We start from the raw sequence: 17,468 nt of genomic DNA on the forward strand, positions 1-17,468 counted from the left end.
ATTGCAAAAAGGTTAGATTATTTTCTAATATGCAAAATTATCCATTGATTGAAGTAAAAATCTATGCAATCAGCATTTACATTGTGAATGAATTTCAAGAGTTAACGCACACAATGCCTGTCATAAAAAATACATTGTATAAAACCTGCTGGGATTTTGCTTTAAATGAATGATAATCAATCACTGTATGATTTGTAGTTCAAAAATTGCAATTAAAGGTTAATGTTTACACCTGTCTGTACAATAGAAGTCTGATGAATACCGGTAATGGAATATTTCTGACATAAGATGGCTCTCTTTCCTGTACATGTAATCAGCATGAATAAAAATAAAAAGTGACGTGCTTCTAAAAATAGGCATGATGCCATTACTTATCAGCAGTTTGCAGTTCTTTAAAGGGGCACTCCAGGTTATAATATATAAATAATTATATTTTCAAATAAATAGAGTAAAATCCACCACGCAAAATGCTGAAAATTTCATCAAAGTTTATGATTATTGAATTTTAAAGTTTAGCAATATTCAATGAAAACAATTATGCATGTCATCATGAATTTTCATTAGGTGGGTATATGATGTAACATCCTCACTTTCCTGTTTTATGTTAAACTTGAAATCATAATCATTTCATATTTCAATACATGTGTGTACGACATGTCTCCTTTTAATATAATCAAATAAGTTGGCGCAATGAATATCTTATGCATTATTAAATCGGTTGTCAATCCAATTTTGTAGTTCTTGGAGGACAAAATAAAAAAAAAAGATTATTTCATATAATAAAATACAAAAGTGGGCTTTATATAATCAGTTTGCTCCATGAATATTCATGAAGACGTGCATAGAACTGTTTTACCAAGTCACTGAAATAATGCAAAACTTTAAAATGACATAACTTTGTCATTCCTTGTCTGCTTTTGATAAAATTTTCAGTGTTTTTTGTGTGTTTGGTTTTTCTTTATTAAATCTGATCAAATTATATTATTCTAAGCCTGGAATACCCCTTTATGTTCATATATCACACAATCAAGCTTGCAGGATGCTATTCAATTTTTGTATGAAAATTTAAAATCAAATTGTGGTTTTAACTAGGAAGCTGTAACTTTAAAAGCCAATCTATTAAAAATCACACAAGTACAGGTTTTGCTAAATTTCATTTTTTATAACGTTTTTTTTTCTTTATTTACCCAGGGTAGCCACTTCAATCATAAGACTACTCTACCTGCACAACATAATATGTTATTATTACCCTTCTCCAATCTAAATGCTGAGCACCTAGCAAGAAGGCAGAAGGTTCCATTTTTAAAACCTTTGGTATGACGTGACCGGGGATCAAACCCACAACCTCCCGTTCATGAGGCGGACGCTCTACCACTGAGCAACCATGCCCGGTGAAGCAAAGCACAACATATCACCAACAATCCATATTTGTTTACTCTTGTAGATTAAGCGAGAAATTAGCTCTCAACTGATTCATTTTTATATAATGACAATATCTCATGTACAAATTCAAACAGGTACAGATGTATTCATGCATCACCTTGTAACACAAAAAGGAGTGAGGCAATTTGCCTCAATGCCATAAATGAATACCATGGAAATACATGTTTCTGAGCTTTTTCCTATCCTCAGAAATGATGTTAACTCTAATTAAACATCATTCAAATGGTTTTCTAGAGAGCCAGGGGGCAGTACACAGTTTCCTATATTAACTCTGACCATACAACTGAGAATAATCATTCATTCAAAGGAATACTACTACATACACGGCAAGTTGCCTCTAAGTGGTTGAGAGATGGCAGTATTTATTTTCTTGTATGAAAAGACATTGGGTCAGATGCATAAAAAGAAGCAATTGCTCTTTCTAGGCTATTGCTTGGTTCTGTATGCACAATAACAAGCAAGCAAATGCTTTTGCTAGTATGCTCAAACAATTGCTAACTGCTAGGGACCATTTACTTGACGATTAAGCTATTGCTTAAAGCATATGCATAAAGCGAGCATTTAACTAGTGCGTATAAAGCATTTACTTCGGTTTTTTCCAGCTTGCTGTACTTCAGTTCTGTGGTATTTATTTAACATCTCTTTCATTAAATTTTTCAGGTTCATGTTCTTGATACAGATACTTCACATTAATTGTATATTATTTATACAATTAATGTGAAGTATCTGTGTCAAGAACATGAACCTGAAAAATTAAATGAAAGAGATGTTAACTGATAAAATAAGGTCAAGGATTATAGGATAGCCAGCTTAATATCACTCAGGCACAATATTAGCTGATCACTTTTTAATATAACATTAAAATGGTATTGGTAAGATTTTATACTTATGGCTAAAGTATTTTGAACTTACCTCTATGTTGCCTTTCTTCATCCTCCAATCTCTGTTTCAATTCTCTGTTTTCCTTCTGCAGTTCTGAAATGGCTGTCTGTAACAGTAATATTGATCATATCATAAAGCAAACACAGAAAGCTCTTTCAACTACTCTCCTTAATCATTAATCTTCTTACCATCATCAAGTATCCAAAAAATGACATCATGCCTGTTTTTTATGTCAAAATTGATTTCTTTTAAATGTCTAGGATAATCCCACAAAATTTCAATTTGTCATTTCTCACTCAATATCATCAACATCAATTTAAATACATAGTCAGCGCGCAACACTGGCACTCGTCTGACTTTTCACAATGAGCCAGATTTACTGGTCCGACATGACCAGTAAGGTTATATCAAACTAATACAAAATATATTTCTTCTCTTTTGTAAATTATAACAAGGCAAACGCCAAGCGTTGTCTCACCTGTAGATTGCAGTCATGAACAGACTGCACGTCAAAACTATGGGTCATGTCATTAGTGGAACAAACAGATAAGGTCATGCCATTAGTGGAACAAACAGATGCAAAAAGCATCTGAACATACAGTACCAGTCAGATATCTTTAATACCTGTTTCGAAGCTATAGAAAATTATTGTGTGTACAACACAGCACAGTGCCAGTCATGGAAAGTTCATTGACCTTCGACCTTAATCAAATTCAATTCACATTCGAACTTGACCTGCACCTTCAAGAGATGGACCTCTTGTATGAATTTGGCAATCCTACCTCGAAGATATAAAAATTTATTATGTGTACAACACAGCACAGTGCCAGTCATGGAAAGTTCATTGACCTTTGACCTTCATCAAATTCAACTCACGTTTGAACTTGACCTGCACCTTCAAAAGATGGACCTCATGCATGAATTTGGCAATCCTACCGCGAAGATATAGAAAGTTATTGTGTGTACAGCCATGGCTAGTAGGTCCATGGTACAGCTCACAGTGCAAGTCATGGAAAGTTCACTGACCTTTGACCTTATTCAAATTCGGCTCACATTTGAACTTGACCTGCACCTTCAAGAGATGGACCTCTGTTATGAATTTGGCGATCTTACCTCGAAGCTATAGAAAGTTATTGGGTGTACAACACGGCACAGTGTCAGTCATGGAAAGTTCATTGACCTTTGACCCTCTTCAAATTCGACTCATATTCGAACTTGACTTGTGCCTTCAGGAGATGGACCTCTGGTATAAATTTGGTGATCCCACCTCGAAGATATAGAAAGTTATTATGTGTACAACATACCACAGTGCCAGTCATGGAAAGTTCATTGACCTTATTCAAATTCCACTCATATTCGAACTTGACCTGTGCCTTCAGGAGACGAACCTCTGGTATGAATTTGGTGATCCCACCTCGAAGCTATAGAAAGTTATTGGGTGTACAACACAATTGTGCCAGTCATGGAAAGTTCATTGACCTTTGACCTTATTCAAATTCGACTCATATTCGAACTTCACCTGTGCCTTCAGGAGATGGACCTCTGGTATGAATTTGGTGATCCCACCTCGAAGCTATAGAAAATTATTGGGTGTACAATTGTTGACGACGCCGACACCGGAAATAGTGATACCTATGTCTCGCTCCGCTATGCAGGCGAGACAAAAATGGCTCTGGCATCTTAAAAAAAAATGGCTCTCATGAATTATGGGATGTGTGTGAGGGTATGCACTGTTGGGTTTTTTCTTTTTTGGGGGGGTGTAACAATATGCAATTAAAGACAGCAAAATAAACAAGTCTTTTTTCTATTTTTCTTTATATTTTGGGACCAGTAAATTTTAGGTTCAGTTAAGTAAAACATTGAAAAACTGTGTATGTACTGGTCTGACATGATCAGGTCGGACCAGTAGAAAAAAGGGTTTAGTGTGGAGCCCTGAGTCAAAGTATTTGATTCAATGAAGGAAACAGTTGAACATTAGGAAGAATAAAGAAAGGATGTTGTGGCTAAAGTTGACAAGTTATCAAGAAGGAGTTGATTTAATTCTGAATGATACTGCAAAAGGATGAAAAATCGGGCCAAATGAGTGAAAGCGGCAAGTGTATTACTTTTAACCATTTGTAATTATAAGTGTGACTCTCCAGATAATGTGAGCGATGTGAATTTCTAACAGAATAATTACTTAAAGAAGTAATTTCTTAATATCATCTTGGATGATTCTAACAGTGAATTTATTCACCAATCAACTTGACACTATTGTAATTACTGCTGTTGAAAAGAAGTTGGGTGAAATCATTATAAATATCAAAACTATCCAGAGCAATTTCTTTGATGTCAAATCTAAGTTAGATGTGAAAGAATAGCAGGTATCTAGGCTCAACAAGGCATTAGACGGACACAAAGAAACCATCTATAGCTCAATCCTCACATGTGATATGTACGACTCACTTCATTTCCAGCTATTGCCATGTTCACATCAGAAAGTTAATCACCAGCACTTATACAAGCTGATCTACAGTGCGTCCCAGAAAAAACAAAACTGAGATTAAGCGATGATTTATCATAACTTAATCACAAAGACAATAGACAAATAACCTACCAATGTAAAGCTTAGAATCTCCTCTTTCATCTGTATTACTTATTATTCCCCATTCACGCACGAGTGAGCAAAAACAATTTGAAGAAAGGATACCAAAAACTCATTTGGCGGGGGGTATCTTAATTTCAAAAAGGAACTCACATGCCTAAAAAGTTCAATATCTGCTTTTATTTGATACCTTAATCACAAAATATGGTCAAGAAGTAAAAAAATTATGTTCCCTCGAAACAATGCTTGTGTTTCCATAATTTCATTAAATAATCATGTTTTCACTGGTTTCCCACAGACATGACAGGAGCTATCGCATGGTTAAAAAAAGACTTAATGCATGGCTGATCGTCATTACAACGGAGTGTCAAGTGAGTTTGAACGCTAGCCTGTAGAACCTCTTAATTTTATGAAATTATTGAAATTCAAGCCTTATTACAAATAACCAGAATGTTATTTCTTGATCATTTTCTGTAATTGAGGTATCAAATTAAAGAACAGATACTGAACTTTTTAAAAATGTGGTTTTCTTTTCAAAACCGAGATACAGGTACAGCCCGCAAAATGACTTTTTGGTATCCATTCTTCAAATTGTTTTTTCTCACTCATGCGTGAATGAGAAATAATCTAAGTAATTTCAGCTGAAAGAGGAGATTCTAAGCTTTACAATGGTAGGTCATTTGTCTATTGTAATTAAGTTATGATAAATCATCGACGAATCTTGGTTTTGTTTTTTGTGGGACGCACTGTACAGCTTACTTATCAAGTCAGTTTACAGCCAACTTCACTCTATATGCATTCGCTATCAAGACAGGAAGTTCAACCTGCTTTGAGGAGTTAACGCCTGCCTCAGAAGGACTGACCACAGGACCAAGTTAAGTAGAATTCTTGTCCATATATATAATTATAGTTAGGGTTACTACAATATATGTTTGAATCGTTCCATTTACTAATTTTAAACATCACAAAGATTTTAAAATGAATCTATTTAGTTACTTCCACCTGAATAATAATTCTTGCAAATCTAACACAAAAGAAAATAAATTCATTTCAACTTGATCACTTTGATGTTTAGAGAGTCAGAATCAAATTAAAAGCATAAACCTTAAGAAGAAAGGACATGTAGTTACATCTGCTGATGATCATTTTTCAATTACATATCAGAAGTTTACTATTTTGGAATAGTTTATAAGGAAAAAAGGTATTCAAGTTCATGGAGTAAAATACAGGAGTTGCCCGATGAAAACACAGATGCATTGGTCATCAATCCAGCTCATAAGCTATGGGTAAGTTAAAGATGGATGAAAAGGATGGCTCCTGCAGAGTTTGTTCCCCTTGAAGAAAAAAAGACCCAAAGTGGCACAGATCAAATGATCTCCCTTGTCCAATCAATGATACTTTCTATATTTTGTGTTCTTTCACAGTTTGGAAAAATCTCAAAAAACAGTAATCTTCATCTATGAAGATCTGACCTGATCAAATGAGTCATTGTATCACAAGGTTTGGAAGCACAAGAATGTCTCATGCTAACTGGATATTGATTGAAAGAATGTTCACTCCAGTACATTATGAAGAACACCATCAAACACAATAATGATTTTAGCTAGACATTAATCCAAGTTGATGTTTATATAAATTACAACAGGCCTGTAAAACATCTATACCTCTCTGTGTTAATGTTGATTCCAGGTTAACATGGTATAATCATGCTAACTAGTCCCAACTAGTAGCATCTTTAGTTATAATTGGAGTTACAATTAAATTTATGATGTTGCCTCAGATGATTTTCTCTGTATATCAAGAGCATGAGGTAATGCCTTCCAATCCAAATATATTAGAACTTAATATTCATTTTTAACACAGTTGATTATCGCTGGCAAAATATAGCTAAAACACAATAGAACACTGAATCTAAAAACTCATTATGTGTACGTTCATTATGAGCTGCAACTCCATGAGCAGTGAAGGTGTGCTTGAAAGTAAAGGCTTTCATTGATGTCTGTCTATGAAATGCAGGCATTTAGGTACCAACATTTTGGTCAGTAAAGTATGATTAACTTCTCATTATCAACAATATTTTGGTCACATACATGTACATGTACTCTTACTGCAATATATATCGACATAATCATAAAACCATTATCGAAGACGAATGTTCAATATTTTTTCAATATCCCATAATTTTGATAATATCGACATATCGCCCAGCAATAATACAAACTCGTCCTCCTGTATCTTTCTTATTCTGGAACATAATTCGCCTCAGTGAAAGTTTTGAATATCATAGATTTAAACTGAATGAATATTGCACTTTTTATGTTTTCTTGAAAAACAAAGTCTCTTGTCTCATTTCCTAATGAACTATTTTCTATCAAATAATCAGCACATGTATGATAAAGTGATTAAACAACAAGAAATTCTCAAAATATCCACATCCCACGTTGCAATATTTCCCTCTGTAAAACTAACATTTAAAGACCAGTGATTTGGGAATCGATTTCATCTTTTTTGTTTTTTAAGGACATATAATATTTTCATCTGATTTCACACCAGATTTTTTTCTTTCTCTTTCCAGATTAGTTTCAATGTCTTTTCTTTTCTTTTTTAACTTACAGTTACCAGTCTTGGTGACTGCCTGGTAAAGTAGAGGCATTGACTTGGCACGCTGGTGGTATTTAATATCACTGGTGATACTTAGCCTTACCAGACATGACCAATCATACTGAAACAACAAGATGTCCTGACAGTTCCAGCAGCTGGAGAGGGAGGGTTCCCGGGACCAAAGCGCTCAACCCACCGCCGCCCGTCCCAAGTCGGGGGCAGCTGCTAGGGAACATGTTAGAAAGACACAGGATAGAGCATTAACCTGGGCTTGATGATCTCAACAACATCGAGGCTGTGCGTGTTCCTAACCAACACTGATGCAGATCAAGCCAGGAAGCGGCCAGACCAGGCCATGGTTTTTCAATCATTATTTATGGTTTTTATATACACATGAAATGTATATTTTTAGTTTATTGGTTGGCCTCCTTCATGGTTTCAGTCATTACATTTACCTTCCTCATATTATATACATCAGCACTTGTTATGCACTTGTCTGTTTCTGTGTATTTTCATCTATTGAGGAGAAATAAAATGGACTTGAATAGATTGAAATTAGCAAATCTTTAACTTTGTAACTCCTTGTAAAATAGAATTTATTTTTCTCTGTACCTTAGTTGAAGAAGATGCAGCTTGTTGTTTGGCCACTTTCTGTTTTAACTCTCTATTCTCTTCTTGGAGTGAAGCCACCTCAACTTTCAGCTTGGAATAACTGTAAATGGAAATATAAATACATGTACACAGAGATCTTTAATGCAGTTCCATCACTGCAAGTTTGTGTCCCAACTTACTTAACTAAGCTACAAAAGAGCAAGTCTTCAAGAGTGTAACAAAAAACACCAGAAGTCTCAAAGGGGGTACAAACTTATTTTAAAACAGAAATAGATGTTTAATCTATTTCTACCAGGACAGTGACATGGAATGTACTTCCCAAAAACATCCTTGATGCCCCTTCATTGGAGGCCTTCAGGGGAGGCACTTCCAACCAACATCTAAACCAAGAACTAGATTTTTACTTGCACACACATCACAACGTTTTAAAAGCACCAACAAGTGTGCACTGCAGATGAGTACCCAAGATATTTCCTTAGCACTACATCCTGACTTATGGATCCTGCTGAGTATGTTGTAGACTAAACAAAAGTAAGAGAAATCAATTAAAAAGAAATGCCTGATGAAATTGTCACCTCTCTCATAAATTTTGACTTTCATAGCAAAGATGATCAATCATTCATAAGATCTAAGAGTTTGGAAAAATATTCCAAGAATCAGTGGAATATTTTCCCAAACTCTTAGAATTTCTGAGCCATCAAATATAATATCAATATTTATGCTGTTTGGCCTGCGACCAATCGCATGCAATGTTTTGAAATCGGCTGTGAATAATGCATGTGAGGAATTAGATACTGGCCCAAAATCACCAATTTTGAGGATAACCGGAGGATGGACACGGAGTGAAATAGAGGGGTAGATTAACTACGATATCAAGCTAATTTCTTTCTCGTTATATTTTTTACTTTAATTTTTACAATAAACTTTTTGATCCCACCTTTGTCACTCAGAATATCAGATCGAGTTCACGGTCCCAAATTTCGGATAGGTGGAGCGTAGTGTAGCGGTAGTGAAGTGGAGTGGAGCCTGCACAAACTTTGCTCGAGGTAGCTCTGAGTCTGACTACCTTGGGCAAACTTCGTGCATGCTCCACTCCACTTCACTACCGCTACACTACACTTCACCTACCCGAACTTCGGACCGTTGAACCAGTTCGGATATACTGAGTGACAAAGGTGGGATCAAATGGTGGTTTATTGTAGAAATTGTAGAAAAAAAAGATAACGAGAATGAAAATAGCTTTATTTCTTACTCTTCACCCTTATTTCACTCCGTGTCCATCCTCTGGTTATCCTCAAAATTGGTGATTATGGGCCAATATCTTTTTCCTCGCATGTAATTTTCACGGCCGATTTCAAAATATCGCATAGTACGCTCCAACGCACTTAGACCAAAAGCTTCAGTCTGTTTTGTTGGTTGTTCAGCTGAACTCCGTTGGCTTCACTCACCAAATACAGAGACCGAAGTTCTAGCGCGATCTATACAGGGGACTCAATGGCCATATGTTTATGTACTTAAGATCAGATAAAAGGGGAAAGTGAATTTGCGCGACAGCCGAGGTAAGTCACTGTTTTTGTTCCTTTCAACTTCATTTTTCTCTGTTTTTTGGCAATTAATGCCAAGAGGGAATATAAATTTGCATTTTGGTCGCGTTAATTTTCAAAATTTTTATTCATTAAAGACAAAAATTGAAGAGCCCTGACGGCTGACGGGGGGATTTTGCATTGCAATTCCCCTAATGGTGGCTGCACAATAGCGAGCCGTCTGTGTACGAGGAGAAATTTAAAAAAAATGTTAAAAAACTCCTCGAAACAGCAGTAGAGGCGCACGGCCAATATGGGAGACTCTCTCCAATAGGGGAGACAATCTCCCACATTGGAGACTTGCTTTGCAAAAGGACAAAAGAAACAACACCAACAAAAGCATGATTTTTTCCACCCAAAATTTTGTCTCACTGAGGTCAGAAGCCCATTTGTTTTGTGTGTGATTGACAACAAAAATCCTTATCAAAACAAAAGTAGACGGTGAATTTTTAAAGTAGACGGTGAAAAGGGGTAATTTTTCATGAGGAATCTGCTTATCACATTTTTATTTGCCGCCAAGGTAATCCTTTTGCCGCAAATGTAAACAAAGGAAATTGGTCTCCAAAACTGGAGACTGTCTCTGAAATTGGATACCCAAATTCTTCACAAAAGTCTCTGATATTGGAGATAATCTCCCACATTGGAGACAGTCTCCAATATTGGCCGTGCGCCTCTACTGAACAGACGGCTGCCATGCCAGCTGTCTACAACGCACTCAGCAAAAGTTAATACTACTACTAGTACTACTAGTACTAGAAAATTTACAAGAGCTAGAGAAGATACCAAAATTTTCGGAATATCGATTTTATTGTAACTCTAACGATACAAGTAATTTCTCTTGCCTCTACCGGGCTTTAGTCTAGACAATTTTCAGAATACGTACGGCCCCGGGACAGCGCCGGAAAAAAGGGGCAGCCATAGCGCACGGCCAGCCCCGGCCGGGCGCCGGCCAGGCGGCTGTGCAGTGTGCGTGTAGACTGCAATTTATAGTTTCTATTTCTATTAGTACCTCAGAGTTGGTTGTTTTTCTGTCACATTCAGTGGAGGCCGTGCTTTTCGTTTCGTCTGAAAGTTAGGTTGAGGTATGTGCGAATGACGATTCATTGTTGTTTTTGATGTCTCAGAATCTTGCTTCGCTCACTGTTTTGGCCGTACCAGTCAATTTGAATGAACCGCTGCAGCTGCTAGTACTACACCGTCTACAGAACAAATAAGGAATGAAAAAAAACTCACTTTTGTCGTACACTGGCATGATCTGAAGGCTGGGCTCCATTGCATAAATGTTTCTATTATGGTAACTTTGCCATCCAATGGTAAATAGAAGGCAGTAATGCATGATAATGGGCTAGCAGAAAAGCTGAATTGAAAAAAAAAGGAAAGGGAAAAGAAATAGAGAATTTTGCCGACAATAGAGAATAAATTTAAGGATCTAGGCAGGGTAACAGGGGCCCGTTTCTCAACACCGTCATAAGTCTAACTTCTTGACTAAATCGGAGATAGTGAGCTACTTGTCCGCTAACCGTTTCACGAAGCCCTCTATACCAAGATCGTGTACAACAACCTCACTAAATATTTATGACACCTCCGAACCTGTCACAACTTTTTTTCTTAATGACGTAGTGGCATCACGTGGGTAGACTATGACATGCAAAAGTGCCTAGAAATGAGAAAATTAATCTTACGTAATCAATCAAAGATGTTGAAATTACATAAAAAACAAGTTGGATAATGCATTCTATGATCATTGTAATACAAAGAATCTACAAAAACTGTTGGTAATACTCCACAAAACCATTCATTTTGAAATAGTAAAATAATTTATTTGATAAAGATTCTACCACGTCAGGCCATCCATAAATGGACTCGTATTTGTCGTTTTCAGACCCCTATTAACATTTTGATAAATTCTATCTCTAATTTATGCATAGAATTTGTCAAATAGTAAGTTTCAGTATCTAAGATTTAGAAGAAAATTGTTAAATTATATTTTGATGATGTTTGGAATCGTAAAATACCGTATAATTATCATCATTTTACAATGAAAACCGTTTTGGTTTTACTTTCGTAAACTATTAAAATTGGATATCCCGGGGTACCCAAATCAACGTCCACATGTGATTTTTTAGTCACGAGATCAATTATTCATAATTCCATTTTCTCAGCAATTGAATGCTCAAGTTTTCATGGTCTAAGTATGTATGGTGTATAATATACCTGTGCTATTATTCTTAAAAGATGAAATTCCTAATTCATCACAATATTTGCAATTTTGTTATAACTTTTCTTTTTGAAAATTATGCTAATTTGTGACTAAGGCTACGTCTCGTCTGCTCTTTTTACCGATAATATCGATATCAAGGTATTTTAGTTAGGAAGCCTTTCGAGGAACGGGTTTAGTAAGATTGGAACTAACTCCGTGGTTGGTAGATAAAAATATGACTAACTTGTCCAGGTGTTGAGAAACGGGCCCCGGGGGTACCATTCGAAACCAGAGCAACCAATCAGTTGGCCAACGGTTTCAAATTGGAACACTATCTGGTTCTAATTGAAACCAGTTACCAACTGGTTCCAGTTAAAACCAATAAGGAAACTGGAACCAGTTGGCAATTGGTTCCAGTTGAAACCATTTAGGAAACTGCAGTCTCAGTTGCTCCAATTTCCTAAAACCAGTTTATCCGATTGGAGGCAACTGGTTTCAATTGGTTCCAGCTAAGCCATTGAAGGCAACTGGTTTCCGTTGAAACCAATTGGTTTCAACTGGATCTAATTGGAACTTCCAGTTGGAATGAACTTAATTAGTTACAAATAAATTAGCATTTGTACTAACAATTGTTCAAGCCAAGGGTGGAAATCTCTCCCCAAAGGCAGGGGGACCAGGGGCTGGAAAATTTGTCAAGTCAAAAAAATGAAAGGTCATATTATCGACCAAAATAACTTTTACAAGCAAAAAAAAAGGGTTATCACCCTAAAAACTAAGGTAATCTCGTCAAAAATACATGTTTTATTTTGGTTTTTGATGATGTATTTCTTTCCATCATACAAGTCCAAAAGTAGTAGGGGGACATTGGATACTAGTATTGTGTCCCTCTCCATCTATTTTTTGCCCCCCCCCCCGGATTAACGCCCATGGCTCATGCCAACACAGAAGCATATGTCTATTCATACCACCCAATGTGAAGGACATTGATAAAATATACTCTTATACATGACTTTTTTATGGAGGAGCTTATATGTATTTGTATTTGATGTAATTTGGTAACAGTTAGTGGTGTACTACTTATCTTTAAATCTGTGATTATTAATTATTAGGATTTCCAGTTACTGGTTCTAATTAGTAATCATTTCCAGTTACCCAACTGGTTCCAGTTAGGATTTCCAGTTACTCAACTGGTTCCAGTTAGGATTTCCAGTTGCCCGACTGGGTTCCAATTGGTTTCTATGGAAATTGTTATATTCCAGTTAAAACGTTGAAGCAGTTGGAAATCCAACCTGTTTCAATTGGATTTTGGTCGGGGGGGGGCAAGAGCCAAAAATTTCCCATCAATTAACAGGATTTTTTTATGATTTTGCGCGTAGCGCAAACCTAGTGCGCATCAGCGCGAAGCTCTATGCGGCAGCTATATCTGACCACGGTAGGTTCAAGTCGATTGCGAAGAGGCAAGAGGCAAGTCCACCTCAGAAAATTTTCGATTTGAATCAATAGAGAAAAATCAGACAAGCACAATGCTGAAAATTTCATCAAAATCGGATGTAAAATAAGAAAGTTATGACATTTTCGCTTAAGTTTCGCTTATTTTCAACAAAATAGTTATTTATACGAGTCAGACACATTCAAATGAGAGAGTCGATGATGTCACTCACTCACTATTTCTTTTGTTTTTTATTGTTTGAATTATACAATATTTCAATTTTTATGAATTTGACAATCAGGACCTCCTAACCTGAAGCACAAAATGTTAAAATAATGGAATTCAACGTGTTCAGGGAGGAATGAAACTTCATTTCACATGACAATGACGAGAAAATAACAATATTTCATACTTCATATAATAAAATGCAAAAGAAATAGTGAGTAAGTGATGTCATCAACTCTCTAATTTGGATGTAACTGGCTCGTTCATATAACTATTTTGTTGAAAATAAGCGAAAATTTAAAATTCCATAACTTTCTTATTTTAAATCCGATTTTGATGAAATTTTAAGCGTTATGCTTGTTGAATTTTTCTCTTTTTATTCAAATCAAGTTTTTGTTGGGGTGGACTTGTCCTTTAAATATGATGATGATGATGGTGGTGGTGGTGGGTTGATGATGGAAATGATGATTGATAATGGTGGTGGTGGTGTTGATAGCGGAAAAGTTATGACTAAAAAAGTTTATCTTGCATATATTCCGACACACGACCTTAACTCTATAGCTTACAGGGAACAAGAGGATTTAATTGAGTCTGGGAGATGATTCCGATTGTCAGGACCATTATGTCTTACGGATCTCTGGGCAATAAGTAGTTTTGGATACACTAAATGTAATTAGAAAAATTATGGGTGAGGTAATCATGAATGGTTTTGTTTAGTGGTGAACAACGGTAGGCATAATAATGTATTGATGTTAGATACTCTTAGAGAGTTTAATTGGTGAAAAATGATCTGGTGTGAGATAAAATTTTGTGAACCGATACAAATTCAAAGGGCTTTTTGTTGCAATAAATAAATATAATTTATTTTGGCTTTGTTCGTGGTAGCCCAGACCAGATTTCTACACAGTATATACGGTAAAATCAAAGAATCATCATTAAAACAATCATTAAAAAAAGACCGGGAAGGGCTCTTGCACCCCCCCCCCCCGGTCACTGACCTCCGTTACACCCCTCTTCTCATTCTCTATATTCTTTATCCTCGGCTATCTGGTCGTGTTTTTGAATTTTGTTTTCTTTTCCTTTTTATCATTATCCAATTCAGACTTCTCCTAGCCCATTCTCGTGCAATTTCGGCTTCATTTCCTGTTTCTTTTTCTTTTTTTATAATATTCTCCACTTTCATTTCCCGTTCCATTTGGCAGTCCTTATTCATTTTTTTTCGATCATTATTTTATAGGCCTAAGTATCCCGAGATTGTTCCTTGCTCACATGTTCTTCTTCCCCTCCGCTCCCTCTTTCATTCGTTTTAATTTCCTTTCTTTTCTTTCTGTTCTTTCTTCCCATTTTCTAGTCTCTCTTCCCTTTCCCCCTTCTTAAAAAAAGACCGGGAAGGGCTCTTGCACCCCCCCCCCGGTCACTGACCTCCGTTACACCCCTCTTCTCATTCTCTATATTCTTTATCCTCGGCTATCTGGTCGTGTTTTTGAATTTTGTTTTCTTTTCCTTTTTATCATTATCCAATTCAGACTTCTCCTAGCCCATTCTCGTGCAATTTCGGCTTCATTTCCTGTTTCTTTTGTCTTTTTTTATAATATTCTCCACTTTCATTTCCCGTTCCATTTGGCAGTCCTTGTTCATTTTTTTCGATCATTTATAGGCCTAAGTATCCCGAGATTGTTCTTGCTCACATGTTCTTCTTCCCCTCCGCTCCCTCTTTCATTCGTTTTAATTTCCTTTCTTTTCTTTCTGTTCTTTCTTCCCATTTTCTAGTCTCTCTTCCCTTTCCCCCTTCTTAAAAAAAGACCGGGAAGGGCTCTTGCACCCCCCCCCCCGGTCACTGACCTCCGTTACACCCCTCTTCTCATTCTCTATATTCTTTATCCTCGGCTATCTGGTCGTGTTTTTGAATTTTGTTTTCTTTTCCTTTTTATCATTATCCAATTCAGACTTCTCCTAGCCCATTCTCGTGCAATTTCGGCTTCATTTCCTGTTTCTTTTGTCTTTTTTTATAATATTCTCCACTTTCATTTCCCGTTCCATTTGGCAGTCCTTTTTTTCGATCATTTATAGGCGTAAGTATCCCGAGATGGTTCTTGCTCACATGTTCTTCTTCCCCTCCGCTCCCACTTTCATTCGTTTTAATTTCCTTTCTTTTCTTTCTGTTCTTTCTTCCCATTTTCTAGTCTCTCTTCCCTTTCCCCCTTCTTTCCTCTTTTCCTTCCTTTTCTTTCCCTTTCCCTTTCTTTCCCCCTTTATTGTTCCCGTTTTATTTCATCGTTTACAAAAATTTCCCGGCGAAGTTCGCCAGGGGGCAGAGTACCTCCCTTCCCCGCCTCCAACGCCTATTTGATCGAGAGGAGATTGAAAAGGAGAAAAAGAAGAAGATGAGGAGAAGAAGTAGAAGATATACAACAATTTATCAGGTTAGCGTGGCTGGGTCGGCTGCTCTCTGAAAAGGAGAAAGAGCAAAGGCCAGGGGCGATTGCACGAAAGGGTCTTTCCAAGGACCGTCTTTCATGTCGCCTTTTATGATACGCTATAAGCGGGTGTTTCTGAAATTTATGATTAAGAATAAGATTCGTTAGCTTGCTTTTAAATGAAATTTTACACAATTTCATGATATATCACATCATTTTATAAACAAATATTTTGTTTATTTTAACGGACGAATGAAATATGTTTGCAGATGATTTAATTAAAATGCGTTTCACATGGCGCATCATAAAATATGGGCGACACGAAGGACGGTCCTTGCAAAGACCCTTTCGTGCAATCGGCCCCTGGCCCCGCGACCCCGCCCCCAAAGACTCGCATATAATTGTACCACGCCCCGACCACGCCCCCCATAATGTGCATGAGTCCAATCCGCATAATCGCGCAGCAACAGCTGACCCATTCTGCGTTGAAAATCAGATCGGTGCGGTTCGGCAGTCGAATTGTAAGTGTAAGTAAAACTTGATAAATCTACTTTATTAGTTGAAACAGGGGTAAATTATTGACAATCAATTTTATATTGTGATAGTGAGACTACACCTTTTGTTTGGTTGATTTGTAAAATGACCATTTTATTCAATGAGACTACCGCACTTACATCTAATACTGACTAGACTGTGTCGACGATTCAGGAAGTTCAGCCAGGCCATCCGTCTCGGCGGGTCTCGCATGTCGGCCCGTTGGAGTTAAGTCGCCGATGAAGGCCGCATATTGTGTGAGTGGGCTGAAGCTGGCTTCCAGGCACTCACACGTAATTGCGAGATTATGCCACTCATTCAATGAACAAGGTTATGATAGTCTCCACTCCACTTCACTACCGCTCCCGCTACACTACGCTCCACCTACCCGAACTTCGAGACGGTGAACTTGATCAGATATTCCTATTCCGAGTGACAAAGGTGGGATAGAAATGTAATTTCTTGTAAGAATTATAGAAAAAAATATAACGAGAAAGTAAAATAGCTTAATTTCTTACTCTTCACCCGTATTTCACCTCATGTCCATCCTCCGGTTATTCTCAAAATTTGTGATTTTGGGCCAGTATCTTTTTCCACACACGTATTATTCAAGGCTGAGTTTAAAACATTGCATGCAATCGGTTTGTTCTGCGACCGATCGCTTGCGATTTTTTGAACTAATAAGCCAATGTGAAATTAGTTCTCATTTATGAATTATCATGCAGAAGATACAATGCTAATCAAATGACGGCCATCAAAATAGGAAGTAGGCCCCAAGAAAAAATTTACCATTTTATATCTCTTCATTACTTATAGTTTTTGCTAGATTCCTGAAAGACATGATATATTTGTATACTTTCTTCTTTTTTTTTCTACATCTCCTCCAGGCGTGTAGCCAGGGGGGTGCGGTGGGGGCGGTCGCCCCCCCAAACACCCCAAAAAAGAAAAAAAAAGAAGG

At 36.9% G+C, this 17,468-nt stretch overlaps 2 protein-coding genes across 5 annotated transcripts in view; one reads left to right on the forward strand and one right to left on the reverse strand.

Annotated features, from left to right (window-relative positions):
* Window positions 1-10,895, reverse strand: part of LOC121418811 — a 32,642-nt gene extending 21,747 nt beyond the window's left edge. The window contains exons 1-3 of the mRNA XM_041612974.1: window positions 10,715-10,895; window positions 8,123-8,222; window positions 2,356-2,431 (exon numbers count right to left, since the gene is read on the reverse strand). Of these exons, the coding sequence (XP_041468908.1) occupies window positions 2,356-2,431; window positions 8,123-8,222; window positions 10,715-10,809 (271 nt within the window). The 5' untranslated portion in view covers window positions 10,810-10,895. The remainder of the gene's footprint in view (window positions 1-2,355; window positions 2,432-8,122; window positions 8,223-10,714) is intronic.
* Window positions 10,896-16,393: 5,498 nt separating this feature from the next.
* LOC121418813 (galectin-8-like) overlaps window positions 16,394-17,468 on the forward strand; it is a 33,824-nt gene continuing 32,749 nt past the window's right edge. For 2 of the 4 annotated variants that reach the window (XM_041612978.1, XM_041612981.1), the window contains exon 1: window positions 16,394-16,503. The gene's annotated coding sequence lies outside the window, so the exon portion shown is untranslated. The remainder of the gene's footprint in view (window positions 16,504-17,468) is intronic. The other 2 variants (XM_041612979.1, XM_041612980.1) reach the window with 2 other exon arrangements.

The sequence above is a fragment of the Lytechinus variegatus genome, chromosome 7 (genome assembly GCF_018143015.1).
Source record: "Lytechinus variegatus isolate NC3 chromosome 7, Lvar_3.0, whole genome shotgun sequence".
NCBI classification, from domain to species: domain Eukaryota; kingdom Metazoa; phylum Echinodermata; class Echinoidea; order Temnopleuroida; family Toxopneustidae; genus Lytechinus; species Lytechinus variegatus.